The sequence below is a fragment of the Mustela putorius genome, unplaced genomic scaffold, assembly GCF_011764305.1.
Source record: "Mustela putorius furo isolate JIRA1106 unplaced genomic scaffold, ASM1176430v1.1 tig00000450_pilon_pilon_pilon, whole genome shotgun sequence".
Classification (NCBI taxonomy): domain Eukaryota; kingdom Metazoa; phylum Chordata; class Mammalia; order Carnivora; family Mustelidae; genus Mustela; species Mustela putorius.
This window is the reverse complement of record NW_025421385.1, coordinates 258,655-283,981: the sequence shown is the minus strand read 5'-3', so window position 1 is coordinate 283,981 and position 25,327 is coordinate 258,655. Positions and strand designations below refer to the sequence as shown.

General features: G+C 58.4%; 1 protein-coding gene across 1 annotated transcript; it reads right to left on the bottom strand.

Annotated features, from left to right (window-relative positions):
* Positions 1-11,482: 11,482 nt before the first annotated feature.
* DLL1 (delta like canonical Notch ligand 1) lies at positions 11,483-19,811 on the bottom strand. The gene is made up of 11 exons (XM_045079976.1): positions 19,247-19,811; positions 18,767-19,063; positions 18,096-18,156; positions 17,602-17,859; positions 15,651-15,711; positions 15,015-15,145; positions 14,753-14,922; positions 14,399-14,615; positions 12,569-13,355; positions 12,288-12,405; positions 11,483-12,160 (listed from the first exon to the last, which is right to left on the bottom strand). The coding sequence occupies exons 1-11, from the start codon at positions 19,298-19,300 to the stop codon at positions 12,155-12,157; spliced, it is 2,160 nt and encodes a 719-aa protein (XP_044935911.1). The 5' UTR covers positions 19,301-19,811; the 3' UTR covers positions 11,483-12,154.
* Between the last annotated feature and the right edge of the window lie 5,516 nt (positions 19,812-25,327).

Genomic DNA, 25,327 nt, shown 5'->3' with positions numbered 1-25,327 from the left:
AACATTCCTTGAATATTTCAGAGCAAAGTGCTCTTGAAAGCCCCTGGTTCCCCACAGAAAACATTTAAAAGAAGAAGATTCATGAATCAGGCGCAGCTGCTCCCGGCACCTGTTACTTATTCCCACATGGACGTTCTCGTGGCGTTTTGGAAAGAACTGAGCATTTTTCCTGGAGAAATCCTCTGGGTTCTGGAGTACACAGTTGACTGCACCCAACTGTTGCTGGAGACAAAGGGCCCATGAAGCTGAGCGGAGCCGCCCCCTGGACCGCCAGAGACAGGCCGCCTCCTGTCAGGAAGCCTCGGACCATCATGTCACTCTTAAATCATCTCCTTGACCAGAGCAGTTTCTGTCATCCTTGCCGACGGCTCTCTCCGCCACCCGTGAACGTGGCTGCCCCTTCCGCAGAGGACTCTGGGAAACGGAAAGAACCACTGCTTCTCTGCTGACAGCTTGCTCGGGAGTGCTGAGAAGCAGCCACCACAAGAGGACCCTGGGCTCAGAGTGACGGGGGACACAAAGAGGCCGTACACCGGCCGGCCACCCAGCCGTGGGCCAGGGAAGGACGCAGCCCTGAGCAGCCGTCAGAAGGAGACTTCTTGCCATACACAGACTCAAAAAACCTCTCTTTCCCTCAACCCTTTCCTTGGTCCAGAAGCCGACGGGGAGCACGAGAGGCTTCCCGCCGGTCCTGCTTCCTGCGGGGGCCGTGATGTGGGAAAACGCAGCTAGCCCAAATCATATTGTTCTGAATGGGTCTCTCAGACTGATTTGGAAGCTTCACCTCCATAGTAGACCAAACTGAGAAAGCAAAGGTATGGAAGAGTTGTTGGACCCTGGGGCAAGACGGTTCTCAGTGCAGCTGAGAGGAGCCGGCTCCAAGCCTCACCTGCCGGCGGCAGGTCCTGGAGTCACATACCTGAGCGTCCATGTGGCTCACAGCAGTTCTGAGTTGGGCCTGGACCACCTGTGTCTCACAGCTGCCTCACCCCGTGTGAACTCGGAGCTGTTGATCTTTCCATCTCCATCAAGTTCTTTATCCTCTTTGCCCTTGTTAGTGAGCTCTGAGGAAGGACTGTCAGCATCATAGGTAAAGTCTGCATCATTTCTAAGAGACCCAGTCCCAGGACCGGATGTGCTCTGATGGCGTAAGGAAGACCTGAAAATGTTTGGAACCCATGGCACTGAGCTAGGCACACCTAACAGGGTGGGCAGAGGGCCAGCAGCGGCCCCTCCCTCCTGATAATGCAGCAGAAAAACTCAGCATCACAATAAGAGAAACAAAGCTCTCAGCACCAAAAAATTCCCTCCTGACCCCGCATATTTGGCCTATATTCCATGATTCTCCGTCCCCTCTTCCACAGTGTCAGAACCTACCAGTTGCCAGACTTCAAGCTTCACTACAGAGCTGCGATCACCAAGACAGTATGGTACGGGCACAGAAACAGACGCATAGATCAATGCAACAGAATAGAGCGCCGATGGGACGCCTGGGTGGCTCAGTGGGTTAAGCCTCTGTCTTCGGCTCAGGTCATGATCTCAGGGTCCTGGGATCGAGCCCCGCATCGGGCTCTCTGCTCGGCAGGGAGCCTGCTTCCTCCTCTCTCTCTGCCTGCCTCTCTGCCTGCTTGTGATCTCTGTCAAATAAATAAATAAATCTTAAAAAAAAAAAAAAGAATAGAGAGCCAAGAAATGGACCCTCAACTCTATGGTCAACTAAACTTTGACAAAGCAGGAAAGAATGTCCAATGGAAAGAAGACAGCCTGTTCAACAAATGGTGCTGGGAACACGGGACAGACACAGGCAGAAGACTGAAACTCGACCATTCTCTCACACCTCACACCGAGATAAACTCAAAACGGATGAAAGACCTGGATGTGAGACAGGAGTCCACGAAAATCCTAGAGAACACAGGCAGGCAGCAACCTTCTTCCTAGAAACATCACCAAAGACCAGGGAAGCAAGGGCAAAAATGAACTATTGGGATTTCATCAAGATCAAAAGCTTCTTCACAGGAAAAGAAACAGTCAACAAAACTAAAATGCAACCTATGGAATGGGAGAAGATATTTGCAAACTACACTGCAGACAAAGGGCTGGTATCCAAGATTCATAAAGAACTTATCAAACTCAACAGCCCAAAAAACACAAATAATCCAGTCAAGAAATGGGCAGAAAATATGAGCAGACAGTTTTCCAAAGAAGACATCAAAATGGCCAACAGACACATGAAAAAAGTGCTCCACATCACTCGGCATCAGGGAAATACAAATCAAAACCACAGTGAGATCCCACCTCACACGGGTCAGAACTGCTAAAATTAACAAGTCAGGAAACAACAGATGCTGGCGAGGATGTGGAGAAAGGGGAACCCTCCTACACTGTTGGTGGGAATGCAAGCGGGTGCAACCACTCTGGAAAACAGCATGGAGGTTCCTCAAAAAGTTGAAAATAGAGCTGCCCTACGACCCAGCAATTGCACTACTGGGTATTTATCTCAAAGATAAAATGTAGTGAAAAGAAGGTACACAATGCACCCCAAAGTTCACAGCAACAATGGCCACAGTCACCAAACTGTGGAAGGAGTCGAGATGCCCCTCAGCAGATGAGTGGATAAAGAAGATGCGGTCCATCTACACAATGAAGACGACCGGCCATCAGAAGGGATGAGAACCCACCATGTACCTCATGTGACGGGACTGGAGGAGATCACGCTGAGTGGAGTAAGTCAGTCAGAGAAGGGCAACTATCATAGGGTCTCACTCGTGTGTGGAATGTAAGAAACAGGGCAGAGGACCACAGGGGAAGGGCAGGAAGACGGAAGGGGGAGAAACCAGAGACGGAGACAGACCGTGTGAGGTCTCGACTCTGGGAGACAGACTGGGTTGCTGGAGGGGTGGGGGGTGGGGGGACGGGGTCCCTGTGTGACGGGCGTAAGGGAGGGCACGGGGTTGATGAGCACTGGGCGCTCTATGCCACCGACGAATCGTTGACCGTGACATCAGAAACCAATGATGTACTCTATGTCAGTTAACTGAATTTAAAATTAGCAAAAAAGAAGCCAGCAGATGACCGGCAGCAGATGGAAAGCTCATCTGCGGAGAGCTCACGGCCTGGGGGAGCTCTGTGGCGCTGGGAGGGTCGAGGCCTGAAGCCTCCGCAGGTCCAGGTCCTGCCAGGCCCACGGTGCTACCTGAGCCTATCCCGACAGACTCCCAGGAGGGGTGAGTAAGCAGAAGGGGGGAGCCTCCTGGATGGCAGAGCGCGAGTTGTCATGGATAGGACACAGTGGGGCCCTGCACGTGTGACAAGCACACAGAGGAGCTATGGGTCCCAGCCTCAGTTTCCCTGTTGACAGAATGGAAATCACGCGTCCTACTAGAATCCAGATTCATGCAGCACAGAGGCTCTGGGAAGTGCATCTATGGTGACATGTTGGAAATGGTCTTGGAAAGATGCTTAAACAGGACCCTGGCCACCAGGAAGCCACGTGGTGTGGGGGAGGTTGGACATGTCCACTGGAACTGTGGGAAATACATCTCATGGGAGGGCAGGGCAGAGCCCCCAGAACTCCCAGGAGCCCACTGGTGGGGGGCCGCAAGGCGGTGCAGGAGACGGGCAGGCTGGGCCTGGGGCCTCGGGGCCGGCTCCGGACAGAGTCTGCCCTGAAGAGGCCCGGACAGGAGGCGCCGCCGCGCAGCCGTGCCCGGAGGGTGGGGTCTGCAGAGCCGCCTCTGGCCAGGGACTCCTGTCCGCTTGTAGCTAGAGCTCTGCTCCCGCGGCTTCTCTATTTGGCATAATTAGGCTTTTACTTACACGGAATGTCTGCAGCATGACATCAAAGGTCCTTTGTAATAACAGGTTACCTGAACCCGTGGAATCCAATCATTTGAACCATAAGGTTGAGTTTAGGCTCGGATTTAATTTTTATTTGTTTGTTTGTTTGTTTTTTGTTTAATAGCGCGTGCGCGCGCGCGCGAGAGAGAGAGAGAGAGAGAGAGAGAGAGAGAGAACACAGCAGGGGAAGGGCAGAGGGAGAAGCAGCTGTCCCGCCCAGCAGGGAGCCCGACGAGGGACTCGATCCCAGGACCCTGGGATCATGACCTGAGCTGAAGGCAATCACTCAGTCACTGAGACACCCAGGCACCCCAGGTCCAGATTTAATTTTTGAATTTATTTATTTATTTGAGTGGGGTGAGGGGTAGAGGGAGAGACTCTTCAAGCATGCAGTGGGGTGCAGGGCTCGACCCTGAGACCATACCCTGAGCTGAAACTCAAAATCGGCTGCTCAACCAGCTGAGCCACCCGGGTGCCCCAGGCTCTGATTGAGTTTAAAGTGTTTTCAAATTGGTTGGATAATCATTCAAACATCACCTCTTTGGTGTCAGGTGGGAAGCTTGCGGGCAGGGTTTTAGTTTGGGGCGAAGGGCTTCGAACGTGGGCCGTGTCGCCGTCTGCCACACGGACTCCAGCTGGCCTCCCGCGGTCTTCAGATGCCCATGTCTCTACACTCTGGTCTCGAGTGCCAGCCAGCTTGCCCTGATCCCATAAGTCCTCTGGGCTATGGCCAGCACCAGGGTCCACCTCGCTGTCCCCTCCTGGCCCTGCGTGACCGACTCACGTCTCCCTTCAGCAGGACATGGAGAATGGACAGACCTTATCCCAACTTCACCAAAAACGAGCCTTCTAGCCCGTGCCCCCCACTGTCTGTGTGGTGACACGTGCCGGGGCTGTCTCCGACCACACAGTCAGCATCCACGGCGGCTGCCAGCTTCAGGGGGTCAGCACTGGGAAATCGCAGGTGTTTCTGTCCTCGCCTGTCGCTGAGCCCTGCCCCTGCCCCTCAGCAGACCCCACGCCCCCGCCGGTGGAAGAGCTTCCTGCCTTGTGGGTGGGGTGCCACGGGCTCGTCTCACAGAGACCGGCTGCCCCCAGGGCTTTCTTCAGCGTCTACAGACCCAGAGCAGCATAGGGCAAAGACAAGGGGGCAACCTCTCGGCACGCTGGCCCAGAACATGAGGAACCCCAGGACTCGGGGGTGACTAGCCGCACTACCATGCGCCCCGAGGCCAGGTGTTCAGAATCCACTCAGCCGCCCCAGGCCGTCCCCACGGAGTATCCGGGAGCACACGTGCTCAGACACAGACTGAGTTAAAGTGAACGTGAGTCGTGGGAGAAGCCCTTCTCTGCGCCAGATGGTCTCTCTAAGCAGGTGTGTCTACACCTCGAACACGGGCGTCGCGGGGAGCAAGGACAGGGCTGGAGAGGCCAGGCAGCATCGTGAGGAGAGTAATAATAGGGTAGTTGCCTGGAAGTACTGCTGGTTTGTGCAGAAGTAAATAACTTCATATTTGTGCTCTGAACCCATCTTTCTCTACCAACGACCAGGAAGGCGGTGGGCTGGGAACAGGTAAGGGGGAACGCTGTCTTTTGTGAGCCTCATGGTGGACGGTGGCGAGATGTTCCTTGTTCTACCCACATAAGCTGCATCCGGGCCTCCCCAGCCTCTCCTCCCCACCAAACTGGTCTCAGCCAATCCCCCTCCGAGACCCTGTTCTAGCTGTGCCTTCCCCAGACACGGGGAGGACCAGGGGTGTCACAGCCTCTTCCTGGATCTCTCTGCAGAGCTTCCGGCCGAGGTCACCTCCCCACTGCTCTCACCTGTGTTCCCTACCGCGCCAGCCCCCCTGCGGTCAGCCCCCCGGAGAGGAAGCCGGTGACGCTGTCTGCGCCTGTGGGGACAGGATTCTCTGAGCCGAGATTGGCAAAGCCAGAGACTCCACAGTAGACCAGGGGCAGAGACCAGTGTCCACAGGGACCGGGTAGGTCCATGGGGACAGGGTCTGCGGGAGGCCCCATCCGACTCCACACGTTTCTGAGCAGAGCAAGAGGGAAGCAGTGGTTTGTGCGAGGGCAGAGGTAAAGCCCGGAGCACGGTGGGAAAAGATTCCCTTGCTGTGAGCTTCTAGAACCTGTCACTACCGAGGTCAGCTAACAGGGGTGGCAGGGCACTTTCCCTTTTCCCTGAGAAGGCGCTTCTGGGGGTGACGGGTACGTGCTCTGTCTTCACCATGGGGTGTGTCTCACGAGAGCAAAGATTTCACTCGTCCAAATGTGAGCGTCACGTGCTCGCATCTTACCATGTTTAAGTTATACCTCGAGGTTGTTTAAACAAACAAAGGTGGGGTGCCTGGGTAGCTCAGTAGGTTAAGCCTCTACCTTCAGCCCTGGTCATGGTCCCAGGGTCCTGGGATCGAGCCCCGTGTCGGGCTCTCTGCTCAGCGGGGAGCCTACTTCTTCTTCTCTCTCTGCCTGCCTCTCTGCCTACTTGTGATCTCTGTCAAATAAATAAAATCTTTTAAAAAAATAAAAATAAAAAGCCAAAGATGATTCAATTAAATAAAGATATAATAACAAAGATGAGAACAGTCGACATCGGGCAGCGTTGGCTACACGTACACTCAAGCGGTCTAGGAGGGAAGTCCAGAAGGAAGGGCCGTCCATCCGCATGGGCCTTGTGGGGCCTCCACGGCGCCAGTGGCCTGTCTAGTCCCCACGAGAGAAACTGATCATACTCACTCAGGAGTGTCATGAACTCTAAAATAATGTCATTTAAAACACCAGACACACAGCAGATCCTCACTACCAGGCATAAGGTCGCTGGTTGAAGGGAGGAACATGAACCGAGTGGCAGACGGAGAGGGCTTCAGCCGCCGTCGAACAAACTAAGATGGAAATGACTTGGATGTACTGCTCATCAGATTGGTCAGCAAATTTCAAAACCCTAATGCGTATTGTTAGTGAAGAACGGTTGGTTATAAATTTCTCTAGTAGGAATTTACAAACAGATAACAAGTGTCTTTATAATGTTTATTCCCTTTGACAATATAATTCTGCTTCTAGAAACTTATCATAAAGAAAAAAATGAAACAATCATGATTTAGGTAATGATGTTCAATAATATATGACTTAGACTGCCAAAATTTGGAAGCAATCCAAATGTCTAAGAACAGGGAAAGGTGGAATTTATTGGGGTATAATGGGGGATGAAGTCTGGTCCTTCTCCAGCAGAGGCTTCCCCGAGCTGCATCTGCGTATCGGTCGGTGGGTTTGAATGACGCATGTTTAAAGGGAAGTTCCTTGGGCAAGGCTCCATTCCATCCTTCAGACCCGAGACACTGGGGGCTCGGGTGTGAAGAAAAGATGTGGGAGAGCCTCACCCCAGCACGCAACCCTTCCGCCTGAGGACCTGACTCCCACTCCCACCTGTGGGCCACACCTAGCCATCGGACGCTCCACCCACGCTTCGGGAAGCAGGACCCTCTGTGTGCTCGGGCCAGGGCGACAGAACGCGGGAAGGTACTCGCCATGTCCACCGCCTTTCCCTGTGAGCTCCTGGCAACGACCTGGCATCTTACTCAGCCTTCACCCCGTTATCAGAACGGAGCGCCGCACAGGGCAGGCGACTGGGAGTACAGGCTATGGCGACCAGGGAGAGGCCGACAAGTTTCCCGGGTAAAGACAGAAGGAGCAAAGGAAGCAGCCAGACTTTTGACAAGCATGTTTCACTTTGTCTTAGGATTTCAAGGTCCAATTACCCCAGTAACCAAGAAACATTTTGTTAACCAGACTCATACTTTTCAAGAAGGAAAAAGAAAGAAATTTGGGAAAAAATAGTCCAAGATCGTACCTGTGACACCATCTACTCTCCAGGTACATAACACACGTGCACACACACACACACACACACACGGGTCTTAAGTTACTTACTGATCTGCTTGGAACCTCACAAAGGGAGAGGACTGTCAGTCCAAAGGCTTCCTTTGGCAAACTTGCCCAGGCCAAGGCCTGGCTCCCTGGGTCTGCGGCTTCCAAGTCCGGGACCACCCCCCCTGCAGCTCCTGCACACGTCCCCACCTGTGGGGAGTGGGGGGCCTGGGACAGGACAGGTGGCTCTGGCCACTCCCAGAGTCCGCTCCCCTTCTTCAGCCAGGAGCAGCCTGCACCCAGGAAGGGGGAGGGGGGCGCAGACCCAGCATGTCCCAGGCTGCCTGCTCCGGGCTGGAGGGGCCCCACCTGCAGGAGCCTTGCTCTGGGCTGCTGGGAAGGTCGCCCAAAGTAGCTGTGATAAAGATAGACCCTCGGCTCTTGGAACAAACCCTGTGGCAGGAACGGAGGGTGGTGACCATCCACATCCCACAGGCAGTTTGCTAAAATCAGCTTCTTGTCCCTGGGGGACGCATCCATGCAGACATCCGGGGAACCTCAAGCTATCATGACTAACTCGCGAAATAGTCCCCGCCTTACCGCGCATGGGCATCAAAGTGCGTCCTGCTTTCTGCAGGACTCTGCTGCACTCGGAGCAGGAGGCAAGTTCATGCCCTTGGAACTGGGTCTGAGTCAGGAGAGGGGCCTGAGAATCGCAGCCCGAGACCAGGGGCTCCTCCGGGAAGACAGAGTTGCTGTCATGGGGACCCCTCCTGCACTGAGAGCCTCTGATGGCCACCTCCACCTGCCGCTCTGTGTTGCTGAATGAACCCGCCGGAAACATTTTATTTCTCTCCGTTCCTCACCGTGCTGCCCCTACCCAGCACCCTGTCAACCTGCCAGGTCAGGACGGTCTAAACCAGGGCCCTCTCCCTCGGCTGGCATGTGCAGCAGCCAGACTCCCAGCCTCCCTGTCCTCCCGACCTGGAGGGACACAGAGCAGTTGGAAACCGGCATCTTGTGGGAGGGGAGGCAGGTGCACGCGGTAACCCCCCACACGTCACGCTCACGTGCACAGGTGAGGGTGGCCCACGAAACGGCACACGCGGAGCCTCGGGACACCCCCACAGGGGCTTCCAGATCCAACCCCGTCTACCCTGAACCCTCGGGCCCCCGGGGCCTGCTATTTTGGAAGAACCACCGACGGACAAGGGCTCCAGCAGAGGGATTTCTCCGTGGAAGGAAATCAGTGGGGCGGCCAGAGGGTGAGCGGGGCAGAGTCAGGCCTCTGACCCTTCCCCACCCTCGGCCTCCCCCCACGCCCAACCAGAGCACTGTGCGGGGCTAGCTAGTCCGAGTCTGGAATCACAGAGGGACCCCCCAACATTGCTCTCGGGAGTCAGGATCTGAGCAGGAGCAGGGAGAGCTTGTGCCCGGGGACACCTGCCGGCCTGGAGTCATGCTCAGTGCCCCTTCGACTCTCAGAAGTGGCCTGATGTGGACAATACATTGATGAGCTCATCTGCTTTCAAGAATATGGAATATGTTGGGATACTTGCAAAGCCCATTCTGTAAAAGACCTTAAAACTAGGAGCTTTGGTGCTCTCTGGGCTCTGCTCAATGAGGCTCCCCGAGTCCATCCTGAGACTGATGTTTTAATTTGACATTTACAGGGTGCCTGGGTGGGTCAGTGAAGCATCTGCATTTGGCTCGGGTCATGGTCCCAGAGTCCTGGGATCGAGTCCCTCGTCAGCTTCTCCCTCTCCCTCCGCTGTTCCCCCTGCTCGTTCGTCTCTCTGTCTCACCAGCAGATGAATGAAGTATTGAGCAGACGCTCTAATGTGACATTTACAGATGGCTCCTCAGCCTTCAGGCTTTATGTCCCCTGCAGCCAGAGGTCAGGGGCATGGGTCATGGCCATACAAACGCATGGACATTGAAGGGCCTGAGGTGACTCACCCTGAGGCTGGGCACTATGGCTCCCAGCCGTGTCTGCAAGTACCTGCCGGGAACAAGGAAGGAGCAACTATGAGAGCAGCTTCCCGGTCCTGGAAGAAACAGCCCAGGAACTAAGACCCACATGACCCCAGACCAGGATCGCCTCACCAGCCCTCCAGCCTCCCTGGGGCTTCAGTGAGACCAACAAGTGAAGTGAGGCATACGTGCTTTTCCTGAGACTTGCTCCCTCTAACTTTCCATCAGGACATCGTTTTAGCCAACTCTTCCTCCACATGCCAACCTCCAGGAAGCCCTCCGGAAACTCCAGACTGGGGTGCATCTACCTGTCACCCTGTTTTCGGTGTAACTTGACAGAGCTGGGCAGGGCCAGTCCACTTCTGAGAGTCGAAGGGGCACTGAGCATGACTCCAGGCTGGCAGGTGTCCCCGGGCACAAGCTCTCCCTGCTCCTGCTCAGATCCTGACTCCCGAGAGCAATGTTGGGGGGTCCCTCTGTGATTCCAGACTCGGACTAGCTAGCCCCGCACAGTGCTCTGGTTGGGCGTGGGGGGAGGCCGAGGGTGGGGAAGGGTCAGAGGCCTCACTCTGCCCCGCTCACCCTCTGGCCGCCCCACTGACTTCCTTCCACGGAGAAATCCCTCTGCTGGAGCCCTTGTCCGTCGGTGGTTCTTCCAAAATAGCAGGCCCCAGGGGCCCGAGGGTTCAGGGTAGACGGGGTTGGATCTGGAAGCCCCTGTGGGGGTGTCCCAAGGCTCCGCGTGTGCCGTTTCGTGGGCCCCCCTCACCTGTGCACATGAGCGTGACGTGTGGGGGGTTACCGCGTGCACCTGCCTCCCTCCCACAAGACACCACATTTCCAACTGTCCTGTAAGCTCCGGGGGTGGGAGGCTTATCGCCATCGCTGGACGGAGGCAACAGTGGGCCGCCATGTACTCCCTTTCCTTAGGCCAGGAAGTTCTGTTGCTCTGCCCGCTCCCCTCTGACCCCGGAAATAAGCCACCTGTCCCAACACGGACTTGTCATCTTAGGGAGCTGAGAGTGGGCCCTGACCCTTTGGAACCACCAAACCACACCAGTGAGGGGGTTCATTAAGTCTCGGAGACTGGCTCACAATAAGAAGCGGAGTTTGTGACCATGAATAATGAGTGAATGAACTGCGGTCTGAATCCAGACTCCCCAGCGACAAACATAGGCCCTGCCGCACACAAGCCTGAGCAGGGCCCGCAGGTCCACAGCCCTCAGCCCCCTCAGCCATGAGAGGCAGGAACACCACCGGCTCCCGGAATAGCCCCGGGAGGAGGGATCACCCCGGGCGGGCCTCGGGTACTCAGTATCTTACTGCTCGCTGTCCTCCCACAGCTGCTGGGTTAGAAGGCAACTAACTCTTTTGAATTGACTGGGTGTAACCCATAAACCAATGGATGAAGAAGTATTATTCTGAAACAAAGAGCCTCTTCCATGGCAATACACAAAATTCTCGTGGGTATTTGATCCCAAATGAGGCTCTGTTCCAGTCCCGTAGAGAAAGAAGGCTCCGAAAGTAAGTGACCAGCTCTGAGGGTTCTTGGCACCCATCAAATGCGTGTGCCGTGACACTCCCAGGGAGTTCAGGGGCCACACTGGGCCTCTCCTGGGGCTTCCCTGATGGTGACCGTGGATGGTTCTGAGAGCTGGGCAGAGGAGTGAGCAAAACTGCTTTCCATAAGCCCAGCGCAGCCAAGCAGAGATGTTTCAAAGAGAGAGTCGGAAGCCATTTCTGGGGCTGGGGAGTGAGCGCCGGTCTGATCCAGGAGCGCTGAGGAAACACACCTCTCGACGTCATTCATAATATTTATTTTGGAAAAATATCTTAAAAAGGATTTTCTTCATTAACAAAACAGTAAAAACCTCCAATAACATCTGCACAATATCCCATAAATACATTTATATACAAAAAATATATAGAACCGAAGTGCCTTTGTACATATTTACCAAAAATTTAAATTATAAAAAATGAACATCACAAAATACTCAAGCTTTACAGATATCATGAAAAATATTTTTACAAGTCCAAAAAATAACACACATTTTTTCCACCTAGAAAAAACACCTTTTAGTATCAAAAACGATGATGAAGGCAGTGTTCGCGTTTCGAACTCAAGAACAGACCGGCTCGTAAGGGTCCGAGACACACGCCTCAGGCGGCTCACGCTTGCTACGCAGCAAGTCAGTCCGTTCACTTAAATATATATCTTTTAAAAGCAACCGTCCATAGTGCAATGGAAACACCCGAAAAGGCAGTGCAACAGGCCCCCTCGGACGCTGCGGAGCGGCAGCCCGGGCGGCGTGCCGGCCGACCTCCGGGAGAGAACCGGCTCCGTCCGGATCGGCTATCAGCAGCAGTCCGTGGGTCTCCCTTTCCTCTTTCAAGCAGCATCCACTGGGGCATATATCCTTGGAATTTTATTTATTTTTAAGAGAATCGGGAATTTTGCCATATCACTTCCATTTTACACCTAGAGGGGCCCACAAGACAGAATGGGAGGTTAGTTCCAGAGAGAGGTCACTATCCTCTGACCCCTCCACCCGCTTCCGTCCTGAGGCCGGCCCGGGGCGCCGCTGTGCCTCGCACCGCACACTGACCTCAGTCGCTACGACACACTCGTCTTTCTCCTCCGAGATGACGTACACCGACTGGTACTTTGTGTCTCTCGCAGCGGGGTACACGGAGTCCGGCCTCTGTCTTTCAGACGCGTCTCCGCTGATGGGGGAAGAGCATCGCAATGAGCAGTGGAAATTGTTCCGGAAACGACCAGCGCCCGGCAAAGGGAAGCCGGCGGACCCGCCCGCCCGCAGCGCCCGAGTGTGGGGCCCCCTCGCAGCCCGGCCCTCCCGCGCGTCCCCGCCCGGCCCACCGCACGCACCCCCTGACTGTCGGGCTGCTCTTCTCCTCCGCTGCGGGGCCCTGAGGCTGGCACTTGCCGTCCCGCGTGCTGTGAGGGTCCCTGGCGGCGGCGGTGGTGTCCCCCTTGAGGTCCTGCACCAGGTTATAACCCACAGCGGCGTAGCGGGCCTTGAGGCCGTTCTTCTCAGCCCCGTGGTCCCCGTGGAAGTCGACCTTCTTGTTGGTGTTTTTGATCTGCGTGGCCCCAATGACGCTGACGGCAACGTCCTTCTCCCGCTGGCGGCTGGCCAGGTTGTTCATGGTCTCTGTCTCCGCAGCGGGCCGGGCCTTGTGCAGCCGCAGCCGCACGCAGACCACCACAGCGGCACAGCCCAGCAGCAGCACCAGCACCAGCACCACGCCGGCGCCCACAGCCACCCAGGGGAAGGGCACGGCCTGGCCCTCCACATACTTCTCAGTGAGATCCACCAGCACAGGGCCGGGCGCAGGCTCCGGCAGCAGGAACTGGCAGTTGGGGCCCCCGTAGCCCCGGGCACACTCGCACAGGTAGCGCCGGTCCCGCTCGTGGCAGGTGGCCCCGTTGTGGCAGGGTGCGTGCTCACACCTGCTGACGGGGACACTGCAGTTCCTGCCTGTGTAACCGGGTGGACAGGTGCACGAGTACTCATTCGGGCCATCGTGGCAGCTGCCCCCATTGGCACACGGGGAGGAGGCACAATCGTCCACGTTGTCTTCGCAGTGCCTCCCGGAGAAGCCGGGCTGGCAGCGGCACAGGTAGGCGTCCCCGAGGTCCACGCACTGTGCACCTGGAACACAGGACACACGGTGTCCACCCCTGCGCTACACCCCCACGCTACACCCCCACGCACACACAGCCAGCCCGCAGCCCGAACCAGCTGCTGGCTACTTGGGACACAAGCCCCAGGGCAGCAGTCTGGTCTAGCTCGGTATACTGAGAGTTGGACAGCTCGTGTGTCTGGAGCGGTCGTGTTTCGGCAGGCGCCGTGCACAACACACGCTCACCTTCACAACAGCCCACAAGGGGCCCAGGTGGCAGAGCCTGAGTGAGGCCGTGTGCTTGCCCTTGGCTCCGCAGTTAGTGAGAAGAGCGCGGTCGGAAACAGAACGGAAAAGGAAGAAAGGAAGGAGGGGAAAGACCTCTGTCCGGCCCGAGCCGGATCGCTAACCCTCCGGCTAGTCTGCCTCTCACGGTAAAGCCTCCAGTATTTCTGGAGCTTCCTCGGATAGAAACCGACAGGAGGCAAAGCTTGGCCCCACAGGATGGCCAGGCCTTCCGGACAGCAGGTGGAAGGAAGGGAACCGTGATTCTTCTCCGTCAGTTACCGGGGCCCGTCGGGGCCCGTCGGGGCTGCTTCGCTCCTCTACCCACTGGCGCAGCAGCGGGGGGTGGGGGGGGCCGGCAGACCACACTTCCGCACACACAGACACACCAGACGGCGACGTGTGGGTGACAGAGCCGAGCCGGGCTTCCCTCCAGAGACAGAGAGGCTGGGTGGCCATCGGAGCTCAGGGCACTGCGTCACAGCCCGGACCCGGGCCCCTGAGGTGCCGCGTGGCCTTGGGCAGCCTTCTCACCTCTCGCCACGGGCTCTCCCCACGGCCCGTGAGAGTCCACACTCCTGCCCGCCCTCCTTGCTCCCTGAGCATTTCCAGACTCACGGGTACAAGCTCTGTGAAGAGTTTCTGACTGTTTAGTTGAAAGGCTCCATAAACCGGGGTAGCAAAATGCCATGCTTGGGTTGAAATGAAATGCATGTGCTTTCTAATGCGTTCTTATCAGTGTTGAGCACTGGCCAAAGTCTCCGAGCGGACAGGGCTGCCCTCCTACCATTAGAGCAGGGTGAAGAGCTGCAGGAATCCACCTTCTTCTCACAGTTAAAGCCGGAGAAGCCCCCAGGGCAGCGACAGGTGTAGCCTCCCTCAGGGTTGTCCGAGCACCGTCCCCCGTTGAAGCAGGGGCCGTCGGCACACGCCATGGCACTTAGCTCGCAGATTCGGCCGTAGAAGCCAGGCGGGCAGGTGCAAGTGTAGCTGTTCTCAAGATCCTGCGTCGTGGAGAAGAGACAGAGCTCACACCCAGCTCCGAAAGACCCACGCCGTGCGGAGCTAACCCAGCTCCGAAAGACCCACGCCGTGCGGAGCTAACCCAGGCCCAGTCCGTCCTGCCCGCGGCCGGACTCACCGTGCAGCTGCCTCCGTTCCTGCAAGGGCTGGGGCTGCACTCGTCGACCTCAGCCTCACAGTCGGCTCCCGAGTAACCCGGCCGACAAGAGCAGGTGTAGCTCCCCTGGCCCGTGTTGGTGCACGTGGCCCCGTTCCTGCAGGGCTTGTGGTGCGTGCAGTAGTTCAGGTCTGCGAGGGGAAAAGACGGGAGGTGGGGGCTACACTTGGCGTCCTCAGTAAGGCCGGGAAGCCCGGGGCTGCTGTGTGGGGAGGGGGCTCACCCTGGTTGCAGAAGAGGCCGCCCCAGCCCTCTTGGCAGTTACACTGCCATGGCTGCTGGCAGGTGCCGTGGAGACAGCCCGGGTACCGAATGCACTGGTCACAGTACCGGCCCTGCCAGCCTACTCTGCACCTAGGACGAGAGCAGCACAGTCAGGCGGGCACGGGCGTCCCCGGGCTCCCGGACACACACCACCGAGTTGCGAGACACGGTCTTGCAGCAGCACCAACCCCACCGGCTCACAAACAAGGCAGAACACTGGTGTCTCCCTGGGAGCTTTCCAACATACCAAAGCCTCAAAGGGTCTGACTTCGGGGCATGAGGGCCACTGGCACCGTGTTTTTACAGACTCCCCAGGTGGTCCTAATATGCCAAAATGTTTGAGATTCCCTAACGTAGACCCATTTTCTATGTCAATTCCTTGCCAAGGAATCTGTAAGTTCCCATACCCACTGAGGCACTTAGGGGACTGACAACCACGACCCTACACGTTCTACACACTTACTAAGGAGAAACACCAGTATAACAGTCAGCTGATCCTACCAGAGTTTTTCAAATGAACACCCAGTGCTACTTTACAAATACACTAGGTGTAAAGGGTAACCAGGAAAGGGAAAAAGCACTTTTGCAGACTTACTTGCACTCCCCCGGCCTGTCACAAAATCCATGCTGCTCGTCACATCCCGGCAAGCAGATCGCTACAGGCAAAGAGAACACACAGGGTCAAGCCCCACCCCAAGTGCCCCCCAGCATCACGGGGGCTGCCACTCCACACGGGGGACACCAAACTTGTCCCGCTCCACTGGCGACCCCAGCTGAGCTCCTCCCATCTGTGGGGGACTGCAGGTCCTGCCCAGTAACCCAGGACTCGCTCAGCCCCAGGGCCAGCATTCTTCTTAACGCAGTGGCTCCAGGACAAAAGGGCACGGAAGCCCCCACCCCCACCCCATCCCCTTTTCTTCTGAGAGGGTCAGAAGTCCTTCCCCCTCCTCCTCCCCCACTTCCCAATTCTCTGCACAAAGCTCCACCTCGTAATACCCAGAAAGTGTGTGTGTAGATAAGGGTGGACAGCTGGTGTGCAGAGCACCAGGGCAGGACAGCTGCTCTATTGTCTCTGCTCCCCAGCAGCTGCCCGCGCAACAATACTGCTTCCCCCGCCCCTCGCCCCCCCCCCGCGTGCGCACACACACACACACACACACACACGCAAAGTGCGCGCGCACGCGCGCACAGACACACACATACGAACGCGCGTGCCCGTGCACGCCCTTCCCACCAATGGGAACCGGTGTGAGTTCCTGCCGCCTATCCCCAGAGAGATCTAATCGATGGCACGCGCTAGCTGGGGGCGGGGAGAGACTCCAGTGTTTGAATAAGAAGAAAAAAGTTTAAGTTTCGGCTACCCCGCCCTGAAGAAGAGGGAGGGAGCAGGCAGGAGGTCCCCGCGGGGTGGGCGCTGAGGCTGAGCAGGCCGCCTTCACCAGCTTACGAAATGTGTCCACAAGCTGCCCTGCGAGCGTGGAAGACAACACTGCCGGCTCCAGCCCGGGGCAGTCAAAACTAGGCCTCGGAGGCTGTGAAGACCTACCCAGGCAGTGATCAAAACCGGGAACCGCACCTCCCAGGCAAGGGGTTCTGGGCCTACCAAGGAGGGCTGGAGGGTCACCGGCTACGGGAGGACAAGGAAAAGCCCCATGGCTTTCTGGGGACCTCCAGAGCCTCCTGCACCCCTGACGGGAGAGGAGGCTGACACCGGGGTATATGACGCCTCCACAGGCTGGAGAGAGACCTCCAAGCTGAACTGGGCCCGGGGCCTGCACAAGCCTCCTGCCCTCCAAGGCCTGGCTTCCTGCACTGGGGCAGCCCCTGACTGCCTGGAGAATGCCGGGCAGCGGGGCAGGCGTGGCCCACTCATGTCTGTGAAGGTATTTCTTTGCCAGGCAGGGGGCTGTGCCAGCAGCACACAAGCCGGTGGGCGCAGGGCCCAGCACTGGCAGGTGGGCTCCTCCCCACCCAGCACCCGCAGACCCAGGCCTCCACACACATTCTCTCTTGTCCACAGACCCCACCAGTGAAAACGTCACGAGCGACGTGTGTGGGGGTCACACGGAACGTCTGCAAACGCACTCACTCTGCGAAGAGGCCCTGCACACCCGCTCTGGAGAGAAGCAAGCGCTGTGACAGCGAGAAGGAGAACGGGGAAGCCCGCCTACAGAACCGGGGGAGCCCGCCTACAGACCGGGGGAGCCCGCCCACGCGCACAAGCTCTCCTCTCCGGTCCTCCCTTCCTTCCTCCCCTCCCTCTCCCTTGGGCTTACTTCCTGACCCCTGGCCCCGGCTCCAAAATCCTCCCTGATTAAGAAAGGCAGCTTCCCATAGCGGAAGTGAAAATGTCTGGGCTGACCCCAGCCCTGCCACTGGCTAGCTGTGAGGTCTTCGCAAGTTTCTCCAGCTCTCTGGCCTCCGTGTCCCCACCAGAGCTTTCCTCCATTGCTGAAATCCTGGGACCCCCCCCCTGCTCACAGAACATCCCCCTGCTCCCTGGGAGCGGGCCTGGAGGTGGACCAAGGGAGGGAAGCAGAACTCACGTTCGGTGCAATACTGGCCTTTCCAGCCAGGGTTGCAGACTTTTTCTCCTCTCTCTCCACAGGTGAAGTGGCCAAAAGCATCATCTCGGGGTCGACAGAAGACAGAGCAGCCCTCCCCGTAGTAATGTTCGTCACACACGAAGCGGTAGGAGTACTTGAGGTCTGTTCGGCCGCTGCTGTGCAGGTCCTGAGACCACTCCTCGCCCACCGTCAGGTGCCTCTGTGTGGCCAGGCGGCTGATGAGTCTTTCTGGGTTTTCTGTAGGGAGAGGATGACGCCATTGGTTCTGACTGAGAGCCCAGGGGCTTGGGGCCCTGGGGGAGCTGGGACTGTCATGAAGGAGAAGGGGCCAGAGGTCCTCCGTCCTGAACCGCAGGCAGGAACTTGCAGAATGAGGGTCTACAGGAGCTTGTTTCTGGCGGGGACATGGAATCAAATACACACCAGCTGGGGAAGCAGTTCACTCAGTTTTGGGGTCTGGGGCTTGTTTTTACCTGTTGTGAGGTCATCAGGAGAATCTGTGTGGAGAGCTTCAATGATCAGGGAAAAGGTGCCCTGGAGGAAAGGGGGAGGAGACCTGAGCTAAAGCAGAAATGTTAGAAAACAAAGCCCAAACCCAGGCACTGGAGACAACCCAGCCACTAAGGGTCTCCCTAGCAGATCCATGGGGGTGGGGGTGGGGGTGGGGGGGTGCTGCACAGCTCTTGTCTGTTTTCACTTTCCTTAAGGAAATGGGAGAACTTTTTAAAGAGTGGTTTCCTGACGTGTTGTTTCAGCCTGTTAGTACAGGATATCACGTTTAAAAAAAAAAAAAAAGAAAGAAAAAAGCCCCGCAGGAGCACAAGGCTGGAGGGGGCTGTCATCCGTCGGGGGTGGGGGGCTGCACAGAGAGGGCCAAGCGCTGTCAGGCTACCAGGGTAGCTCGACACCCAACCGGTCTCGGCTCAAGACACCGAGCGCTCGCCCGCGGGAAGGCGCTCACGGACTGGGGCTCCGTACCCGGGCCAGACCCCGGCCCCGGCCCCGCGCCCCCCGCACCCCGGCTGTCACTCCCCGGCCGCCTGGCGGGCACTCCGGGCGCGCGGGCGAGGCTCCGGGCCGGCCCTCGCCGCCGCCGCCCCGCACGCCCCTCCCGCGCCCCCTCTCGCCCCGGGCCGCGGCTCACCGGCCAGGTGAAGCCGAAGGGGAAGCGGATGGGGTTGCTGAAGGCGGGGTCGGCGCCGGCGCCGTCGGGCAGGCTGAAGGAGTCGACGCCCAGCACCGGCGTGACCGCGCTGCCGTAGGTGCAGGGCGGCTCGGGGGACACGCTGGCCTGGTAGTGCTTGAGGCACACGCGGAAGAAGGTCCTGCAGGCGCACGGCGGCGGCCCCGCGCCCCCGCGGCAGCAGTTGCGGTTTCCCAGCAGCCCCTTCTTGTTGACGAACTCCTGCAGCTTCAGCTCGAACACCCCGGAGCTGCAGACCTGCGGGGACGGGCGCGGGCGTGAGGGCGCGCGGAGCGGGCTGACCGCGGGCGGCGCCGGCCCCGCGCTCCGCCGCTCCGTCCGCGCGCGGCCTGCGCCCCGGGTCCCCGCCGGGGTCCCCCCCCTCCCCCGCGGACGACCCACCTGCCGCCGGGCCGCGCGGACCCCGAGCTCACGACTCACCTGGCACAGCAGGGCTGACAGCACGGCGAGGGCGAGGGCGCACCGGCGGCCCATGGTGCCGCGCCGGACTCGCTCGGCCGGCCGCGCCCCCCGCCCCCCGTTCCCGTCCCGAAGCCGCAGGGAGTGCGCGGGGGTGGCCGTGCCCGGAGCGGCGCGGGCAGGAAAGCGCCGCCGCTCGGCCCCAGGCTGGGGTGACCCGGACTTCTTTCTTCGGGAGCTCGGTCCCTTCCCAGGCCGCGGTTCCGCGGATCCGCCCTTCGGGGGCGACGGCGGCTCGGGATGCACGAGAAGGAGCTCGGGGAGGCGGCTCGTGCGGCCGCAACTTTCGGTTTTCCTCCTCGTCCCTCGGACGCGCGAGTGGGCGAGGGTCCTCCGCTTCCTGGTTTTGTCTCAAGCTTCTTTGAAGGAAGGGAAAAGAGGGAGAGAGAGGGCGTCCGGAGATTCGGCTTAATTCCCAGAGAGCGCCGAGGCTTGCTCCGAGTCCGATGGGAAAGCCGCGGTCGGGAAATCCCACGCGCGAGGCGATAATCCCGGGGCCCCAGCGGAGCGCGCGCAGGGACGCCCGGCGGCGGCGGCGGGGGTGCGCGGCGCGCCCCGCGGCTCGGGCCCGTGTCACTCGGCGGCGGCGGCGGCCGTTCCCGGAGCGCCCTGAACTCGTGTCCCCTGCGCCCCCGCGGAGACACGCGTCTTCCCGAAGAACCCAGCCGGTGCCATCCACGTCAACAGCGCGGGGTCCGAGCGCGGGGCGGCGGGTGGCGGGCGGAGGCGCTGCGCCACGGCGACGCGTCCTCTGCGCGCCCGGGCCGGCCGCTCTCCGCGGGTGCGCGCCGAGGTCTGCGCTCGCCGGCGCCGGCTGCCCTTATATCCCGCCGGCCGCCCGCATGGCTAATGAGATGCAAATAAGCAGCCCCCCAATCTGGCGAGAGCTGTCACAAAGGAGCCACTTTTCCAAACCCTCCTCTCAATGGATCGCCAAATGGTCAGTGAGCTGTAAAATGTGCAACCTCCTCCCCGCCCCCACACCTCCCCGCCCCCGGCCCTCCTCTGCCCCCGCCCCCAGCCCCCCGCCTTCCTCCGCACCACACAAAACGCGCTCATTTACATTCCTGCAAAATGTTCGCCGCGAGAGTCCTCTCCGCTCCCGAGGCGGGGGCCGCGGCTCCGGCCCCTTGGCTCTCCCGCCGGCCACAGGCCCGCGGAGGCCCGCGGGGACACGCGGGGACGCGCGGGGACGCGCGGGGACGCGCGAGGACGCGCGGGGGCGGCGCGGCGCCTCCAGCCCCGCCGAGTGCAGCCGGCCTGGAGCGGCCGGACGCGGCCTGGGAAACTCGGGGCCGCCGCGGCGTCCGCCCTCCGTCTCCCCGCGCCGGCCGTGTCCCGGGGTCTGGGGCCCCGGGGCCGCTCCTTCTCCAGGGCAGCCCCTTCCTCCGGAGGAGCCTGGCGGGGGAGGCGGGCGGGGGGGCTGGCGGGGGCCGGGGGCTCGGTAGGAAGGGGGCGGGCGCGAGGAGAAAAGGGCAGAGGGCGGCGAGCGCAGCGGCAGTTTGGGGAAGTTTGGGAAGGTCCGACACCGACCAGCCACAGGCCGAGGACGGCGGCTCTGCGTCCGGGAGCGCAAAGCCCGCATGCAGGGCAGGGCTGGGGGCGCGCGCGGCGCCCCCGGGGACCCCGGAGTCCGCGCGCCCACAGTGTCCCTGCAGCGGTCCGAGGCCGCTGGTGGGGGCGGGGTCTGGGGAGCGATTCGTCCCCACCCCCGGCCGCCGGGGAGATCCCAACTAGTCCCCCCACCCCACCCCGCGTACACACGCGCGCGCGCGCGCGCACGGGCGCGCGCGCACACACACATGTCCTTCCCGGAGCGATTCTCGGCCACCACCACCTTTCCTGGGTGTCCAGCCCCTCTCTCCTGGGTATTCCCCCCTCGGCCTCCCTCCGCTTGGTAAAAAGTGAGTTTGGTGTGTGTCGTTCGCGTGGCTGTCATTAAGGCACTCTGTTATTGTGCAAGGCTGAATCAGTGGTTCTTTGTGCGCTCAGCTGTATGGTAATGCAGACCGCACCTGCTCCCCGCACAATGCCGAGAGAAAGAGCTCCCCTCCGCGCGCGCCGCGGCCTCTGCAACACTGTCCCGCACATGTTCTAAAGACCCTCCTGCCCAGCCCCCCCGACCCGAAATCTTTACACAGCCATCACCTTATTAGGTTTTTACACGTCCCTCAGACACTAGAACTTTTGTTTTCATTTTTTTTTAAGGGAAATGAGTTTATTGGGAGGGCCGAGAACACACGTATCACACAATGAATTATCTAAATTGCTCTCATGCTTTGGGGCTCAATGCAGAATAAGGTGGGGCATAGACTCCTAGTCCGGCATCCAGCTTTATGCTGGGCACACTTCGAGGTCTCTTTCCCAACCCTGTCTGCTCCTCCTCAGCCTCCCCCAGCACCACCTAGGGCAGCTTCATTAGGATGGAAGGTGTGACTGTTGGAGTAAATGTCACTCCGCTGGTGGCACAGCCCCAGGGTGCCTGGGCACAATGGCCTCGTCCCCGGTGTGCTATAGCCCCCTTATGGGTGGGACCTGGCACTGTCCCAGCAAAATGGGATTTTCATTGCAGCAGGTGTGGAGATCACACAGCATCGTGCCCTGCACAGGGAGAGGGGAAATACCGAGTAAAACCCTGTAAAGGGCAATCTCAGAATCGCTTGGTGAAGTAACCTATGACCGTCCCTCTGGCTGTTAGGCAACAAGACCCTTGATTCCTCCGTTCACAAACACCTGTAGTTTCTGGATTGACAGGTCTGTACACTTCAGGTTTTCCACCGCTGCGTCATCATAGAGAAGCAAAGAATTAGTCGGAAGTCATGTGCAGGGTGAGGTGAGAAAGGCAGGCTCGGACTCCAGCAGAACCCCTACTGTCTGGTTCAGAACAAATGGACACTTCAAAGGTACTGCCCCCCACCCCAGGATGGTAGCAACCCCAGTTTGGTCACCCTTTGCGGACTTTGCACGGATGTGCTACCTCCCCACCGGGCTGGGTCAGCATGAATCCTAATTTAGTCTTGCCACCTAGTGTCAGCATCCTTTTCCCGCTATGTCCATGTTTCCTCTGAAAGCCAATTTCTGAGAACTTTGCTCTCTACAGCACAGAAGCTGACGTGTGTGTGTGTGTGTGTGTGTGTGTGTGTGTGAGAGAGAGAGAGAGAGAGAGAGAGAGATGGGGGGAGAAAAAAGGGGGGAGGTGAGAGGGTTCCTGGAGCAGGGGAGCCACAAAAGAAGAAAGGAATGTGAGCTGTAAATCCTCTGTGCCTCTGAGACCAAGAGTAGATTTCAGTAAGAAATGAAATTTCAGGAACCTTTTAATTAGAAAATGGAAGTGGGAAACAGTCTCATGTGAATGCCTGTTTAGAAAACTGGAAATAAAAAGTTCCACGCGCGAGGGCTTAAACCTTGGGGGAAAAGACTTGCCCCAAATCTTTAACAAACCCCCCTCAGTATCAAGTATTTGTTCAACTGACGTGGCACAGATTTCTCGATTACAGCGGCAAAGCGGAACTGAAAGGCATCGTAAAATCCATCAGAACCCTTCCCAAAGCGCTCATTCTTTTCCAACTTAATTTATGCCACGCGATTCTGTATTGGGGAAATCAAGCAGAAAGCCCTTTTCTTCTCCTTCCTCCTCCTCCTGTTCTTCCCTCTACTTTCCTCCTCCCCGTCACCCTTCTCCTTCTCTCTCTCTCCCTCTCCCTCTCTCCCTCTTCCCCACCTCACGCTGGTCCCTCTCCCCCTCTCCCTTTCAAAGCTGAGCTGACGGGAGACTGTTTAACTTCTGGGTTTCTGTAGGGGCCTGTTGTAGTTTAACTCCGGCACACCAGTAGCTGAGATGAACAAAGGAGAGACTCGAGGTCCGACTATTCATCCTTTCTTTGCACTTTAATTTTCATTGATTGGGAAGACAAGGGGAGCCCTTAGGGATTCAGGCTGAAGGGGGATGACACGCCTTTAGACGCCATCAGCCCCCTAGCCAGCCATCTGCTCCGAACCAAATGGCGTTTTTTCACTCCCTAACTGCATGTCTCTATACTCCTGCAAAGAAGCACTCTGAACCCCTAAATGCAGGAGGCGCTCGAGCTGGGGTGTGGTAGAAGGCCGGCCTCCACTGGGCCCTGGCAGCCAGAGCCCCTCCCTGCACACCATAAATCCTACCTTGCTCATTAGGAAAAAGCAGGAAACTTTCTTTTAAATACTTTTTGATTTCTCAGCAAATTTACTGTACAAAGTGAGGCTCATTAGGCCTTAGAAGGCACCCAATCCATCAGACGCAGGAGAGGACAGAGATTTGCCGCCTGGTGGTGGTGGTTTATTTTTGCCAGGCACGGGTAGCTCGGAGCCTTCCAAACCCCATGCGCTAGGTACGCTCTGGTTGTATGCCCATCAGAACTGTACCTACGACAGCTGCTGCTGAGTTCTGTTCACCGGAGACCCTGATTATTTCCCCCACCACTTTATTAGGCCACTTGGGAATAAAAGCTCACAGCCATCATTTTATAAAATTAAATATGCCCATCTTCAATCATGGTGAGACCAAGTGCTGTGGTCACTCAAACCTGATTCAATCCCCTTTGCCCAAAGAAAAGTTCTGTTCTGAAGGTATGTGTGTGTGTGTGGGGGGGGGGGGGTTTGTGGGTGGAGGGAGGAAGGTCAGGGCACATTGCAAAAAACAATGCCCAGAACAGGCTGCTGACTGGGCCGCAGGTTCAGTTTTCTGTGTAAACAAGTCTGGAGACAAGAGTGGTGTTTGTTTTCTGAGACCAACTGAATGGGGTATACCCAACAGAGAGGTTCTCTTATTCCTAAGAATTAAGGTCCTTCTTCTGAACAACTAAATAAAAAACTTCCAAGCAGCAAATCTGGTGTTGATCAAACAGCCAGGTTACCTGAAGAAGTGGGGGTGGGGGCTAAAACACGTTTGTTAATCAGTATCACACCCCCCACCAGTGCCTCCCATCGCCCACCCCTTCTCCATCAGTTGCAGTTTGGGAATCTTTTTTTTTTTTTTTTTTAACCATACAATGCTACTACAGTACCACTGACTGTGACCCCTGTGCTGTATCTGCGGTCCCTGAGACTTACTCCGCAACCTCCCAGGGCAGTTTGGGAATCCCAAAGCTGTTAAAATCCCAGGGGAACTGACCGGTGGCTCCTCACTACAGGGAGCTCTCCAGGTATCTACAGGCGCCCTCCGCATGGTGTAGCTACTCTGGATATCTACTTCTCATTTCTTAAGCTGTCTCAAAGACTGCATCCCAGAGATCCGTGCACATTCACAGGACGCACACCGACCCCAGTGTCTACAGATTAGACTTGAGGGAGCCAGGTGTGGATCTCCCTGGTTGAGGATACACTCTGACCTAAGCCACCATCCGCACCCAGCAGGGAGAAGGGGGGGCGGGGCAGAGCCGGCTTCCGTTTAGACACTGGAGGCTTCCCTGTTGCTGGGGACTGAGCACACCTCCAACCCCGGGAGGCCCCATCCGGTGGCCTCTTCTGACCTCCTTGGCCGCAGCCCCCCAAAGGAGAGCTGGCCCCGCCGCCAGCCAGGACAGCCACTACGCGCCCCAGGTTGCCGTGGGGCGGGGTGGAGGAGGGTGACAGGAGGAAGCCATGGCCCTGACAGTGTCTCCGAAAGCTTTCCTTTCTAAGCGCAGGCCGGCCGCTGGAGCCCCCGGGAGTGGGACGGTGGCCTTCCCTGTGGGGCAGGGTCACGGCGTGTCGGATAACCTTTCTTTTGAGTGCGGCCGTCCGCCGTGGCGCGGAGAGGAGGGACTGTCCCAAGCCCACGTGGTTGGCGGGGGTCTGGTTTGGCTGTCGGGGTGCGGCGCACGGGGGGCGCCCCGGCTCCGCTGGCGCGGGGCGGCGGGTGGAGGCCGCAGGTCTGCAGCAAGTTGCAAAGGCATGTGCTGATTTGCATGAGAAAGGGCGAGTCGCGTGCTCAGCTGGCGGCCCCGGCGCAGATGACTGGTCCCCACCCCCCGCGCCGCTCCCCTCCCCCGCCCCGGGCCGCGGCCGCCGCTTCCCGAGCCCGCG

What these genes read in the sequence shown, in the direction of transcription:
- DLL1 (XM_045079976.1), bottom strand. Translation starts at nt 19,300, where the DNA reads ATGGGCCGCCGGTGCGCCCTCGCCCTCGCCGTGCTGTCAGCCCTGCTG. An exon ending in AGGCCAGTATTGCACCGAAC is followed by an intron (nt 15,712 to 17,601) that starts GTGAGTTCTGCT and finishes CTTTGCCTGTAG; the next exon opens with CGATCTGCTTGCCGGGATGT. An exon ending in GGAACGGAGGCAGCTGCACG is followed by an intron (nt 14,616 to 14,752) that starts GTGAGTCCGGCC and finishes TCCACGACGCAG; the next exon opens with GATCTTGAGAACAGCTACAC.